This window comes from Fulmarus glacialis, unplaced genomic scaffold (assembly GCF_000690835.1).
Source record: "Fulmarus glacialis isolate BGI_N327 unplaced genomic scaffold, ASM69083v1 scaffold11910, whole genome shotgun sequence".
Lineage (NCBI taxonomy): Eukaryota > Metazoa > Chordata > Aves > Procellariiformes > Procellariidae > Fulmarus > Fulmarus glacialis.
The window spans coordinates 12,424-28,051 of NW_009188367.1; the positions used below are offsets into that span (position 1 = coordinate 12,424).

General features: G+C 37.8%; 1 protein-coding gene across 1 annotated transcript in view; it reads right to left on the reverse strand.

Annotated features, from left to right (window-relative positions):
* The window catches only part of MPP3 (membrane protein, palmitoylated 3 (MAGUK p55 subfamily member 3)), a 21,609-nt gene extending 6,538 nt beyond the window's left edge, over positions 1-15,071 (reverse strand). The window contains exons 1-12 of the mRNA XM_009578343.1: positions 14,958-15,071; positions 13,618-13,736; positions 13,041-13,118; positions 10,929-11,009; positions 10,235-10,372; positions 9,189-9,270; positions 7,602-7,687; positions 6,000-6,074; positions 4,756-4,952; positions 2,900-2,964; positions 1,682-1,702; positions 51-92 (exon numbers count right to left, since the gene is read on the reverse strand). Coding sequence (XP_009576638.1) covers positions 51-92; positions 1,682-1,702; positions 2,900-2,964; positions 4,756-4,952; positions 6,000-6,074; positions 7,602-7,687; positions 9,189-9,270; positions 10,235-10,372; positions 10,929-11,009; positions 13,041-13,118; positions 13,618-13,736; positions 14,958-14,982 — 1,009 coding nt within the window. The 5' untranslated portion in view covers positions 14,983-15,071. The remainder of the gene's footprint in view (positions 1-50; positions 93-1,681; positions 1,703-2,899; positions 2,965-4,755; positions 4,953-5,999; positions 6,075-7,601; positions 7,688-9,188; positions 9,271-10,234; positions 10,373-10,928; positions 11,010-13,040; positions 13,119-13,617; positions 13,737-14,957) is intronic.
* Positions 15,072-15,628: the final 557 nt, after the last annotated feature.

The window sequence follows — 15,628 nt, forward strand, 5'->3', positions numbered from 1 at the left end:
GGGGGGGGGGCAATGTGTTAGGGAAGAGGAAAGGGATTTTGGTTTCTCACCTATGTACTGTCCGTTGAAATATCCTTCACAGTCACAGTCTTCTGTAAATTAAAAAGCAGGGAGCGGGGGGGCGGGGAGGGTAAGGGCACAGGGGAGAGGAGAGTGAGAGGGGAGAAGGGAGATATCTTAAACAGTGCCTATGATACGAGTCTGGCTCATTGGAGAGAGAAGTTTTATATCCTGCATTATATGCACACGCTTTTCTAACAAAATATTAATGATACAAAAAATTATTTGCCTTAGCTAGTGGTTTATATTTTAAAAAATTCTTGATGTCAATATTGCACAAGAGAATTTTACATCTCAGTATTTATGATTCCCAGAATTTACGCTCTTCAGCATTCTTTACATTTGATCAGTGCTGCTGCTAAAAGTATAATATTCAGACCTAAGTAAAAAAGACGACTCCATAAACACAGAGCTCTTTTTTTTAATGTATGACTTTATAAATGGGTGTGATTGTGTAAGAATATTGCCTCTTCTGACATTTCAATATCATTTGGGCTTGAAAAAAAGGGATCAGATGACTGAAATACGAGCTCTAAACACCTTAATTTTGACTAAATTAAATTATCTTTGCTTATTAATTCTTTATTAAAAAGGTAAAAATTTGATGTTTTTGTCATACACATGTATGTAAAATAATATGCAAAACTATGTTAAAAAAAGCTAACCTATCCCTCCTATCTAGTGCCCTGCAATATCCACAGAACTCTACTCATTTTAAGAAGGAGGCGTATGGTTCTGGGACAAGCCCAACCATAGGCAAAAATATATGCAGCTTAAATCTTTAACAAAATGTGCCAATCCAGAGAAAGAGCTTTGTTTTTTAATGAATAGTTGCATGCAGGTATGTAATCAAGCAATGCCAATGTATACTCATAAAACATTATGCCTACATTAACAGAAGATACTAGTAGCAATATACGCCTATCCATGGCTAAAATCGGAGCTATCTTCTGTTGTTGAAGGTAGGCTCTAGTTTCACACTCGCACTTTGATAGGGTATACAAATCACAGCCAGCTAATTATAGAATATGATTAGTACTTTCACTGAAGTTGATGGAATACTGATACTTGGAATATCCTTCTGAAGAAGCATGTGTAATGGGGGGGCGGAATCACAGCATGCAGAATTCAACAGAAAATACCTGATATTTGGAAAGGTGTGTGGTACAGTGACATATAAACTGCATGAGCCCAACACAGTTGCTCATAATGAAAATAACACAGAAAACAGTCCAAATGAACAGTAAAGAAAAACCAATTTGGATTGATACAGGCGCTCTAAAATGTTAAAGCCCAGTATTTCTTTATGTTTTTTCTAAATACTAGATACAAAGACTGCATTTAACTTGCAACTCTATCAACCTCACTCAGAAACCTACAAAACATGTAAATGCATATCAGAAGACACAAGTCTTCTCTCTTGAACAGGGAGTGAATTTGGAAGTTATCATTACCTAAGTCATCAATCCAAATTAAATTAGTTTAAATAATAACTCAGGAAGAAACTGCTGTAGGAACAAGCTGTATCTACTATTCCCTTTGCTTGGGGGCTTAGCAAATATTTGAGAAAATGCACTGGTTGTTTATATTCAGACAGAAAATGAGTTAGGAGAGTACCTACCTTTATCAGAAGACTGATCATCTGTAGTTAGCATGAAAGGCAGAGTTGGTATGATATTAAAACACTGGCAAATGATTGAGTAAAATTAGAGGGAATGGAAAGGAAGGTTCTTCTGGTCTGATTTGCTTAACAGGCTTTTTTATCTTAAAAAAAAAAATAATGCAGAATGTACCCTTATCAACTGATTAAAGGCCTTTTTACTAAAATTTAGTATTATAACCAGTTACCGGCTTAATCATCTTGAGAATGTCTGACAAAAAGCCTAAGTAGCAATCCTCATTATATGCCTCCTAACATTGAATGTAACAGAAACTAATTTGGAAAACTTCATTTAAATCAGTAATGCTATTTTATAATTCAGTTGAGCATCTTCCCTCCTCTTTGTAGCATAAGAATACCTGTATCTCCATAAGAATACCTGTATCTCTTCATGAATTGTGCCATGCACCATGGGGCAGAAGTTCACTTATATCACTGAAGATATTTCTGGACAATTTCCAGATTCCTAGTCTACATGAGGGTAGCACTCCTAGCACAATGTCTGGCTTCACACAGTCACAGGGCTGACTCACACATCAATAATAGCTATGCTGAAGTACCCAAGAGCAACAGGAACATTATATTCTGGGATAATACAGAATGTCTTCTGCCTTTCATCACTAACTAGCAATTTCATCACAAGTAGCAGTTTTTGTGTGAATAATTCACTGACAGAGGCTTCAGAGCTGTAAACAAGAATCACCTTAAAGTCTACTTCAGACCAGCTATGCCTGAATGTAATGCTATTCCTGAAATGCAGATGGTATTGCCAGCTCCGGTGATTTTTATCCTCCTTAAAGCTACAGTTTATTTTCATATGAGCTTAGAGTAATTTCATGCACTTATGTGAATTTCAAGAAGCATGCATTGGGTTACTTTTGCAGCTTTCAAGTTTCAAACTGTAGAAAAAATGTGAGCACTAGCAAATTTTAAAGTATCTAAACAATGTGTAAGGCCTCATATTCTTGAAAGTAGGAAGAGAGGGACAGCCATGTTTTTTGAAAACAATAGACACTGGCAAGACTGGATAAAGCTCAAAACCAAATCCTCTCATGTGGCAGCTTGTATCCATGCAAATCATTACAAAACATACTCAAACACATCATTATTGAAATAACAGAAAAATGCTGAGAAGTTGGTATCAACTAAGACATCACTGAAGGAACAGAACAGACTTACATAATGGTTTCTTCACAGTTCTGGGATTCTGCAGAGTGCCTATTGTTCTTCTGTAAGTCAATCGTCTAAATATAAAATAATTATATTTTAACCATGTAAGCCCAGAATTATAAAGAATTTATAGCATGTTATACATATAGCATTGCAAATAAAGAATGAAATAGTGCTTTTCCTTGAAAAATATAAAATGTCTCTGAGTCAACATTTTAAAAGACTTTTTCTTTAAAACTATGGCAGTCCCAGATTGCAACTGATAAGTGACTGAGAGAAGATTCTAAAGCATTTTAGGCTTTCATACATCAGAGCACAGAAATCAACAGCATGTTACTTTTATCAATGTTTTTTTTTTTTTTCTACTTCCTTTTCCCCACCCAATCTGTTTTGAGAGATTAAGAAAACAACAACTATTCTATTCTAACTCTGCTGAGAATCCAACTTCTATTTGCCATTTTTACAAAGGCTGGGCAAATTTCTTGTCTGCCACAATCCTAAAGCTACTAACCTCAAAGAGAACTCAAAAGTAGATAACCTTTGTCCAAAATGATCACTGCAGCTATGCATACTCAGAAATTATCCACTGCCTTCCAGATCAGTTTGCAGTTTTCTGTTATTTACTAGTAAACAAAGTTACCCAGCTTGTGTAAAAATTTAAGAACAGAGTATCAAGTAAAATGTTCTGAAGTGTTAAAATCATGAACCAGAACTCAATTCCTAATCTCCCAGTCTTGAATTTGCTCAAAAAACCCCAAACCCTCCCACCCCAAAAACCCAACACCAAAAAAAAAAAACCCCCAACAACCCAGCACAAAAATCCAACCCCCAAGAAACCCCTCACTGTTGGCAAAGGAAACCACATTTTCTTCCTGTTTTTTTGCAACAGACGAATGTTCATAACAGACTAAAGAAGATGCTCAGGCATACACACAGTCACTCAGGGGAAACAGACACTAAAGCAATTTCTATGTTCTTGCATACATTGAAATGTGGTTTACAACATCTGAGGAAAAAAAAAAAAAAAAAAGACTGCAGTGCAGCAGCATCTGTTGACATACATGCATGCACAGGAAGAGGGATACAGCTGTTCAGGCAGAATTTGCCTGGTATTTCAAAGGAGCATTCATATACTGGAGCGAAGTCCTCTGTTAGAAACCTTATGCAAATCTTGGAGGCCAGCAATAGAATCAGACCTGTTTAATTCTTAGATACCCCACCTTTGTAACACCTACAATCCAAAGACGACACATCCAGTAATTTGGAGTAAGAATCACACAATGAGACCAGTGGCCTAAATCAGATTCCTTCTTAAATATAAGACTTCTGTACTGTAAATACAAGACTTGAGGAATATTTTTGCTTTAGAAAATATACATATCTTGCTGTAAAAACAGAGAAACTTCAAGCTCTAGAAGCTATCTGGGTCCAAGCTAAATACTTTCTTAGGAGCCAGAAGAAAGATCAGATACGCTTTTTTGACTACTACTACATGCATAAATTCAAAATTGTTACAATGAATCACCTTTTCCTCTTATACTATGGAAGTACAAGTCTGTGAAATACAGTGTCTCCATAAGCCAAGAGGGTCAAGAAACTGATATTCCACATTTCATTTCATACATGTTTGTTTAGCAAGTGCTTTTGTCCTTGTGCTACAAAGCATGTCAATGGCAAACTAGATAAGGAAAGCTAGGAAGTTTATTATATAATTGGAGAAGATGGAGCTTTTTAGCACTTTCCTCTAAGCATCTGGTATTCACCCTGACATGATCCTGGCCTTCATTTCCTATGAAGAAAAAGCAGCATAAAATCAGTGTGACACTTTATGTGTGAAAAAAATTCTGTAATCTTCACTGACAAACCTTTCTTGGAACTGTTTTGAGGGGATCAAGCCTGCTCTGAGGTTGGTATCTCCAACACGCTTTGCTTGCCACCACGTGGGATCATCTTGGCTTACAACTTCTAGGACATGTCGTCTCTTAAATGGCAGCCCAGCCTCCTGGCAGGGAATGGCTCTGTCTTCTTTGGGATTATAGCAGAAAAGCGCCCTCATAAACACCTTTAAAAGAAAGTAACACATCCTTTCTTTTTTTCATATTTGGAATTTCAAACTACCTTTAAAAGGCTTCCCCAATGCTTACACTGCTAACTATATATACTCTTCAGCTCTCCTTTATGCTTTACGGTACTCAAAAATATTGACACCTAGCAAGCTGTATCTGTATTTTGACTGACTTACGTGGAAAAATAAACTAACTTTCAAGCACATACCCAGTCATTATGTATTGGCATTGTGGAACATGAGACTCAAAGATCAAAGTCCCAAGAAACACAGTGCACGCTCTACACAAGTACAAAATGCAACAAAAAAAGGAAAAAAATTAATAGGGAGGGAGAAAACAATAAAAAGGCATTTATAGCAAAGTTGCCCGATTATAAAGACTGTCCTTAAAATGTTCCTTCAATGCATCAAAATCTACTATTCAGCTTTGGATTTGTATCTTGCCACTATTTAACACATCACAGTAGAACTACCTTTAAAAGTGATTGGTGGGGTTTCAAGGAAAAATTTGGCAACTGAGAGCTGGGAAGCAGAAACAGACATTGATAGAGGAATTCTGTAAGGGACTAGTCGAACAGTAAGTCATTGGTGATCATGGAGGGTAAATGAAGCACTCAGAGAGGCGTGTTGATGTTTGCAGTGGGCTAATGGGGTCAAATGATGAATGCAGCTCTGTTTGCAAATAGGTCTGTTTTGACTCAAGTGAGTGGCAAAATGCCCAGAGATAATGGACAGATGGTAGCTCTCATGGTAAGAAGAGACTGGCAGGAACATCAATTTTAATTACGTGAACAAAAAGAAGAGGCTAGATTTCAGAAATGCTATGAAAGAACATGTGCCAAGATGATGAAGAAGAGAAGTCATCTAAGTAATTCAACTGAGTAAGGACACTGCATTTTACAAGAAACTGCTCTACTATATTTTTAGTTCAATTATGGGCCTGTGACACTCCTCACTGAAACAGCACGAATCTTGCATTTACAGAGATGCCAGCATTGTGTAAATATGAAAACGCGTGCTTCAGTATTTCACTAAGTTGCGTACCTTGCTGTCTTTTAGGCGATCTTCTTCTTTGATGGCTGGAATTATTTTTAATGTTATTGATCCCTGAGACTGACCCTGAGAAAGAGAGAAATGTTTTTTACTTTGAAAGCAAGACAAGGACACAATGCAGACTATTCTAGTTCCAGTTTAGGAGCTAGTGTCTGTCTCTTCTTCTCAGAACTTTAATAGGCCAAGCTAATCCACTATTTAACTTCATTACAGAGACTATCATCATGTTCCATGAATCCTCCACAACAGTGTCTTCCCCATGGAGACATCCACAGTAACTACTTGGCTAGAACATATCAAGACCTGCATTAAAATTCCTTCATTTGCTTTTAGCAACTGCATTAATTTCTGGATTACAGTTCACAGGGCATTAAATGCTTCTGCGACTTTTAGTACGACACTAACTTAATTTTTTTCAGACTAACCATTTTAAAGTGCTCCTTTGAAAAATACTGCGGTATTTTCCCACATAGTGGCTAACTGGTTAGGGTGAAATGTAAACATCTACAAAGTAAACATCTACTTCCACTCTAAAAATCTTTGCTAGTAAATTTCAATTAGTTATAGTAAATTAAAAAGCACTTCTGTGTGCTTTGGAAATCTAGAATAGGTTTATCTGATCTATTTCAGATGCCTTATTTTGGATGAGATGAACTGTGCCCTAGAGAAGCCTGCTATTCTGCACAGATTAAAAAGGAAACCTGGACAATCAGCTTGGACAAATATTTGTAGCTCTTCCTCAAAAAGTAAACTGTGAAAAGGAAACTATTACACTGCAGGCATTTAAAACGGGACAGATGAATAGCATCCCAGGGTCCCCACAAATAAAACTTTACACAGTATTTCAAAATACAATTTTGATCCTCCCCCCACCAAGTTAAAAGCAGTCATTCTCCTTATTCAGAATTATTTTGATCTAAATTTAAATGAGGTGATGGAACCAATGCCAGATACTTCAGTCTCCTATTGTTGCCATTCTTCTTACTGTGTCCCTAACTCCACTCCATACCAACACAAGGGGGAACCAAGCCACAAGAGGGGAGTCAGAGACAATTAAGCGTAAGAGCTACGACACTTTCTGCAATGCAGCAGGCTGACCACAGACGTGCAGAAAGAGTTACCAAGATTTGTGGGCGTTAGTGTTAGAGAAGCTTGAAACAAGAATTTGCTAATGTCGCAAGGAATCTGCTGATAAAGAACAAACTGACAGGTCTATTGGACACAGAGCTGAGACTTTCTTCAGCTTCCTAACATACCATATTATAAATAAACTGCTTATCTTCTAGGAATGCACTTTTAATTTGCAATTTGGTTGTCATAAACAAAGCATGAAAGAGAAATGCTTTGTTTGACAGAGCAACATGTAACTTTCTATTTGTATCTTACTTGGTACCAATTCAGTTCACAGAAGTTTCTGAAGTCAAAAGGAAAAGACTAATCCACTGGGAGAAGAAAAACTCTTAATGCAAAGACAAGCAGGGATTGCATCTTTTAGCTCTCTATATATTTTAAACTCATGGTTAAATTTCATCATCTATTGTAATTACTAGATCACTCAAGAGAAAAGATCTTGATATGAAAATCAGTGCAGACCAAAATCTGACTTATTTCTTCCGGTCGTTTGTGAAGCACAGTAATACCATTGACTTCTCTTAGTTCATCTCCAACATGGACAAGACCTGAAAAGATGGTAAGTAAATTAAAATAAGTCTACAGACTGGAAAGCACCACTCCTCTGATGTCCAATCTAAGTCAATATAGCATGTATCCCCTCTGCTCCCTCCCCCAGCTTAATGGATTTCCAACTAGAGTCAAATGCCTCTGTTGGCAATGTGCTCTGAAGTCTCCTGCCCTTACTCCATATGGCATTTTTTTTTTTTCCTATGCAGCTCAGTCTCATAGGAGACCAGCGTGGAGATAAGAGAACATGTGGCAAGACACTCCGGAAAATCACTGCCTCTGTACTTGGATCAGCACTAAGAATGCAAAACTGGAATAGTTTCATGAGGATGATCAAATCTTGTCGAGTCAGGAGACACGCTGCTGACTATAAAGGCAGGAATGACATGGCCGTCAATTGACAGATCAACACTACACAGTCCCAGAAAGAATGCTGGACTGATTTTTTTTTTTTAAAAAGCCATAAAGAGGCCCTTACAAGTTTTAGGTTTGTTTATTCAGTTCAGTAAGAAATGTACTTGTGTTACGTAACTACTGTTAACTGACATAAAAGAATTTCTCAGTAAAGCAAACAGAAAACACCACAATACACTGAATAAATCAAGATACTAGATTAAAGGTAAAAAACATTCTTTTCTTTTCTTTCTTCTAAAGTTTAGACCTACTTCTCCCATCTGATGGCATTTTTTCCTGGCTATTTTAGAGAAAAACATATCCAATTAAATTGATAGATTACTGATGAAATACAGAAATGTTAAATGCACGCTCTAGTCATTTCACATTACATTTATCAGATTACACTAATTTGAAGAATGATAACGATCAAGAAGAAAGCTGTAATTAGCTAGTATTTTTTCATCACATTAATTCATTAATTTTGGGATTGTATTACTTGTATATTAAAAAAAGTGCACGAGGCTTGGAGTCTATAGATCTCATATAAGGCCAGTTCAGCTTATTTAATAAAATCTGGATGATCACCTTCTAGAAAATGGAAGGTCAAATACTGCATGAATTAACCCTGTAGATCCTGAAAGCATGCTGAATGATAGCCTATGCATGGAAGTCTCTCCTGCCACTAGACACCTGAAATTCAGTTTTCAAGTGAGCTTACCATGTAGGCTCCCTTTATAGTCAATAACAAAGAAAGGCAATTCCAGCAGTGACCTATGCCATTCCAAAGCTTGTTGGGATGATTTGTTCTCCAGCAACGTCCATTTCCCTCCACTGACTACACAGAGAGCCTACATACTAGTTCAGACTTCACATCTAACAGTTGCCTCTTAAGATTTCAATAGGCTGTTATCTTTTTTTACAAAATAACACATATATTAGACACCTGTGTCCAAAGGACTGGTTTTGGAATGAATCACCATCAGATTTAGTTAGAGATTATCACTCTAAGTATGTGTATACAGTACGTGTGTGCGTGCATAATTTTGGAAATTTTAGAATGGTTTACAAATGCAATTTTAAATCCCGTTTTCTTCAGAAATTTACCACTGCGATCAGCTGCACCACCTCTCATGATCCTTGCTACAATCACAGCTCCTGTATGCTCATCTCTTCTGATGGTAGCTCCCTGAAATAAAACATACATCCCCCAAGAAACCATCATAAAAAAATCTTCTTAGAATACAGTGAGCGGTGAAATAACATGTAAGCTAATGTGTCTTTTAAACTGGAATTAATTTATTCTATAAATTTTGTCTTCCTTCTTGACAATTTTCACCATTATTCAACTTTTGCCTGTGTCTATGTCATGTGATTGTGGGAAGGTGCGCACACCTTCCTTTCTGCGGACTTTGCTGAGTGCTTACACTACCTACATTATTGTGGTGATCAAAGTCACTCAAGTGTGCAAAACAGTTTCTTACAACAAGCTTTCTCTATGTGTCTTCTGAATCTTTATACAATACAGCTAGCACTTTTACATATAAAAGCAAGGAAAGCCAAGTAATTAGATTTTTTTTTTCCTTCTCCTACCTCTGCTGCCAATATAAAGCTTTAATTGGGAATTAAGTCACTGCTCTCTTCTACTACCTACTGTCATATACAAAAAGTACTTCAGCAGATTTCTTCCCCGATGCAATTGTTTTTTCTTAGGAAATAAATTCCTCCATTTCCATTTGTATAAAATCAGTACTTTGTCAATACAATGTTTACATACACCTATCAAACATATTCTTACCGTACATCACTGACTTTCATGCAAATGAAGGTATTAATTCATTGAATGTTAGCTACAATATGAAAGGAACTAATATTTATAATAAGCATAATTGCTTCAACATATACAGTTTCCTCAGAGATCGTGTTCCCTGCATTAACTGGGGTTATAAACCCATGCCTATAAAGTGTCTCATGCAAAATTGTGAAGGTGTATTTACCAAAGTGTTCTTTTTATGTTATTTTACTAGCTTCAGAACACTCCTAGTTTTTGCAGCCTATTTGACGACATCTTCAAGTATCTCCTCCATACTCACAATAACGCTTTTGCACTACCGAGCTGTATGTCTAGAGATGGGTTATCTTATATTATATACCAAGGGTTCTTTATTTTTCACTAGCCGAACAATTTTCACTGATTCCTCATCAAAATCATCATCAAAGTTATCGGGTAGAGGTGGAAGGACTGGGTCAAAGTTCTTCTGTGCTACAGTGTCGTGTACTACAAGCATTGCCTGCATAAAGGAAATAAGAAACAGTAATGTAATGGGGTAATATTACAGTTTCCAGTTCTCATGTTTCCAACACTACAGCAAACTTAAACCTCCCCCTTCCCACCCTCACCATAAATGCCCCCCCCTCCCCCCCCAAACATTTAGCAATTATCTTACCCATCATGTAAACTATATATTGGTGTATGTCGATATTTAAAATAAATCCAGGCAATAACAAAGCTCAGCCTAAATAAACTTACAGAATGGAGGTGGACTATGGAAAGCAAAAAGTTGAGAAATAGTATCTTTTTCTTTTCTGCTCTCTCAGAAAATGTTAAAGAGGGGAGGAAAGACGACATGGTGCATTATGCATGAAAGGATGAAAGGCCTACGCTGCGTCTTCTCAATCCCCTTCGCATCCTAAAGCCCGTGCAGGAAATCACAGTGGAATAGAACTACAGTTTAAGGAGGTTTTTCCTTTCTCTTAGGGACTCTCCAACGTAACTTTTCCCATTACAAAACATTCTATTGGAATTCTGCAAAGGAATTTCGTTAAGGTCTCTGGTGTGCTTTTTACCCTGAGATGTGGTGTTGACAACAGCTGACGTAGCTCTTTTTCTTCATTATTCACTGGTGCAGTCTGCAATTCTTCTATTATCTTTAAAATAAAAATTAACAATCTCAAAATAAAAGGAATCCACCAAACAAGGTCATATATTTGCAAGTGAGCATTTCTGGTGAGTGTTTGCTAACTTCTATCATCCTTCAAAGTAGTGTGCGCAGATCCCAATCAATAGTGCATAAATCCTAAAAGAAATGAAAGCTTCTTCATCTATTTTATTTTTATTAGATATTGCAGGAAGACATCATCAGAAATCAGGATCCTAGCCTCTAAACATACATTTTAAGAGTGATTCCACCAATGTAATTTGAGGAACGAGTTCTGAAATTTTAAATTCTATATGGAATCCGTAAGTGATATGTGAAACAACACTCTTGTGCTTGTACTACAATACAGGAGTCTAATCCTCCCTGTAACCAGGAAGCATACCCATGTGGAACATGCAACAGAAGTTCCCTTGTTCCCCTGCAAAGCCTGGATACCAAAATACGCCCTGGAGTCTCAGGCCTTCCAAACAAAACATTAGAGAAACAATGGAAGCACTTTTGCACTAGGCTGGTTGGGTGGGAGGAAAGAGAAGGAGGGGGAGGGAGGAGGAAGGGAGAAAGGGTTGAGGAAAGAGAGATTTCCTTTCCCTGTAAAGGGTTCTAAGATAGGGAAATTGTATAGTCCTGTATAAAATTTCTCCTCTGCTGTTTAGAACACGGTAATTTTGTATTACTTGACAGGCAGCAGTGCCAAAACTTTTATGAAGGCAGTAAGCTATTTGTGGGAAAGGGGAGAGGGGGGGTATGCTGCAGGTTAAGATGGGGCAGTGGGGTCTCCTGGCTTTGCAAAGGGAGGAATTCTAGCTCCCAAACCTTCCACGGCCCTTTGCTACGCTTTCGAAGGAAACAGGAGCAAGCCACTTGTGAAGAGCTGTCAAAGGCAGTATAAATTTCACTTTTTCAGGCTCGTGGCACTTTACAAACAAATCTAAGATACAACTTCACTCTGTGAACAGACTGGGGGATGAATTGATTAAGAGCAGCCCTGCAGAGGAGGACTTGGGAATACTGGTGGATGAAAAATCAGATATGTGATACAACGTGCGCTTGCAGCCCAGAAAACCAATCGTATCCCAAGCTGCATAAAGAGAAGCATGGCCAGCAGGTCAAGGGAGGTGATTCTCCCCCTCTACTCCATTCTCGTGAGACCCCCCACCTGGAGTACTGCATCCAGTTCCAGGGTCCCCAGTACAGACATGGACCCGTTAGAGTGTGTCCAGAGAAGGACCACGAAAATGATCTGAGGATTGGAACAACTCTCCTATGAAGAAAGGCTGAGAGAGTTGGGGTTGCTCAGCCTGGAAAAGAGAAGGCTCTGAGGACACCTTATTGCTGCCTTCAATATATAAAGAGGGCTTAAAAGAAAGATGGAGAAAAGCTCTTTACCAAGGCCTGTAGTGACAGCACAAGGGGCAGCAGTTTTAAACAGAAAGACAGCAGATTTAGATGGGAGATAAGGAAGAATCTTTTTATGATGAGGGTGATGAGATGCTGGAACAGGTTGCCCAAAGAAGTGGTGGATGTCCCACCACTGGAAATGTTTGAAATCAAGCTAGACAGGGCTTTGAGTAACCTGACCTAGTGAAAGATGGCCCTGCCCATGGCAGGGCAGTTAGACTAGATGATCTTGCAAGGTCCAATCCAACCCAAACCATTCTATGTGAACAGCAATGCTGCTTGGGTTGTAATGGATTTATGTCCTTAAGACTGAATGCTTAGCTGGGATAGACTATTGTCAAGAAAGGACTGAATACTTTTTGCAGTCTCTCCCTTACGAAGGCCATTAATAACATCTTTCTGTTCTACCTGCTTGTGTCTGTCTTCACTGGACATTTAACGACATGATATTTTTGAGCTCTTATTTCCTTGATCAATCGTGAGTGAAGCTAGCCAACAGATTTCAAAAACAGTTGGGAAAGATGAGAAGCATGTACACATATAGCACAATTGCAAAACTTTGATTTGTTAGAAAAGCAAGCTTAAATAATAGGAAAATAAGGAGACAAGAATTTTTACTCACATCTTCAACTAATCCTGCTGCACTATGTAAAACAGGAGTTGGACTCTGCCTTTCATAATGACGGAGTTTTTCATGAATCTGAAAAAGATTATTCAGGTATATTATTACAGAGAGATACAAAACTTCCTAAATATACCTACACTGGAATATTTTTTATATTTAAGGAATATAATTTTTCTGAGATAAGTGTCAAAAAGATAACCTCTCTTGGGGTTATTTTTGTTTTGTTTAGGAGTCTTTTAGTTTTCTTTTGCTCATGCTAGTTTCACAGACAGACAGAAAATCTGTTAAGACTTCAGCAGCATAAGGAAAAAAATGAAGCCATCTCACACTGCTTTTTTAGCTACAGGGAACTGTATCTGCATTTTGGCAATCAAGGCAGAAATGTTTTTTCTGAACAAAATATGTTAATTGTCAACGAATGTTCTTAATGTTTGTGCTTAAATAAATACATGCTTTGGTCAGTACAGAATTCTACCAAAAAAAAAAGTTTTGGCAAAGTAAACAGTTGATAAATCAAGAGAACAGAAAATAAGTAACCTGTAAGGAAAATGTAGGTTCATAAATTAACTTTTACCTTCATCAGGTAGCTGAGACTCTTTTCACTGAAGACATCCCTAAGGAATCCCATTTCCTCTTTATGATTTGAATCAGGTCTTAGCTGAGATGTCAAAAGGGCCAAAGTTTCATGCAATCCTAAATTTAAATTCAAGACAGAACAAAAGCTTTGTAGATAGCATGTATCACGGGACCTTCTATTGCAGGCTTAACATCAGCTACATTTACTTGGGTACCATCTTGGTGATCATTATGTTTGCAGAGAGATTTGTGCTTATCTTCCACTCATTTTGTAACACTCCCTTCTTAAGCAGCAAACACAGCTTAAGATATAACATATATCATATCAAGGCAAAAGCTACCAAAGCAATATGTATTTTTAAAGACATTACTTTTGACGTTTCCCCCTTCATGTTAATTACCCTTTGTTTCTAGAACAGCTAGCCCTCTAACAAACTTTGAATTATTAGATTGCCACAGCAGACCCGCAAACTGACTGAACTACCTCCTTTGTTGCACAGCTACCAGCTCTACTTCCCGCGCAACTTTGCTTACAAGTGTTATCCTGCCCTTTCTACCTCTGAGGCACCTGTCAGAAGTCAGGTCTGACCACAGGAGGAAAGGACTGGTGTAGATTTCCACTGCAGTGGAAGCAAGGCTTGTGGCTAGTTTTCTGAAAAGTGTTTAAATCATCAATATCCCAATTTTGCAGTGCACAGGGCCAGACAAACATTAGGTTTTTCCTGGTGAACCATGACTGGGAAAACAAAAACCAAAACAAAACAAAAGCTCCTTTGGCCATTCTCTCCATGAACTTTAGAGTGCATTTGGATCCAGGAGACTCAAACTCACTTCTGCTTTAAAACTCAGTATCATTAGCATATATGACTTCACCCTGGGTAGCATACTGGAGAAGCTGGTTAGCAAGCCTTGAATGGAATCATGTTTTTTAAGTCAAAAGGAAGACCATTAACAAAGCTTACCAACACCTATTCAGAAAATATTAAGACGTGGCACAGCAAGCAACAGAGATATAAGGGCTGATCTTCAATAAGCATGCATAGAAGCCAGTGTTATACTGAGAGGTCCAAGCTTGTCCATAGGAGCCTGTCTACCAGCATATATTCAGGGGCTCTAGGGTTCTTATGAAATTAGGTGTTTCCTGAAATCTGACTAACTTTATTCGTTTCCACCTTTTATACTCCACCTTCCTTGTTTTCTTTTAAGTAATTGCTAAGAAATTTAGTTGAACTATCTTAATTCTATTTTATTTAACTCCAATTTTAATTCATTTCCTGTGTGAAACACATACAGTAAGATTTCAGTCACTGGTCTGTTGAAAGCATGCAGATTAGTTACCTGAGTCTTCCGAAAGCACTGGCATGGCTTTGTTCTTAATCTTAGAGACAAATGTTCAACTTAAATCAACACGATTGTTTCTTCTTTCTGGACTGTGATTCAGAGGCAGTCCTGAAATGAGCAAAGATAATACCTAAGCTCAAGCATGTGAGGAAAATGGCAACCATGTAAAAATATTAAATTCCTAGTACATCTTTCTCTCAAGTGTTCAGTTTAACCTGAATGAGGCAGAGTCCTGCAGTTAATTCTGCTACGCAAGTAACAACACAAAAAATATTACGTTATACAATAACCATATGGTATCTTGGATAAAGCTGATGCTGAAGAGAGCAGATGCTTCCCTATTCTATTCTCAAGACAGACAGTTTTAGAAGGCCTAAGTAACTGTCTGAAAAGACAGAAAAGAAAAAAGCATGCTGCAGAATGGATGTCTAAAAGCACCAATAAACACCATATGCACAGAAATAGAGAGAGGAATGCAGGAAGACGCCATCACGACAAGATGTTCTGGGGCTTCCTAAGAGAACACCTCAAAGGAATCTATATCCCCCTGGCATTCTGATGCAGACCACGCTATAATTACATGCAACTCATTAAAGCTAGTAGCAGTGTCATTCCATCAACCTCGGTCATGCGTACTAAGGATGCTACAACAAATAAGGCTATTTCCA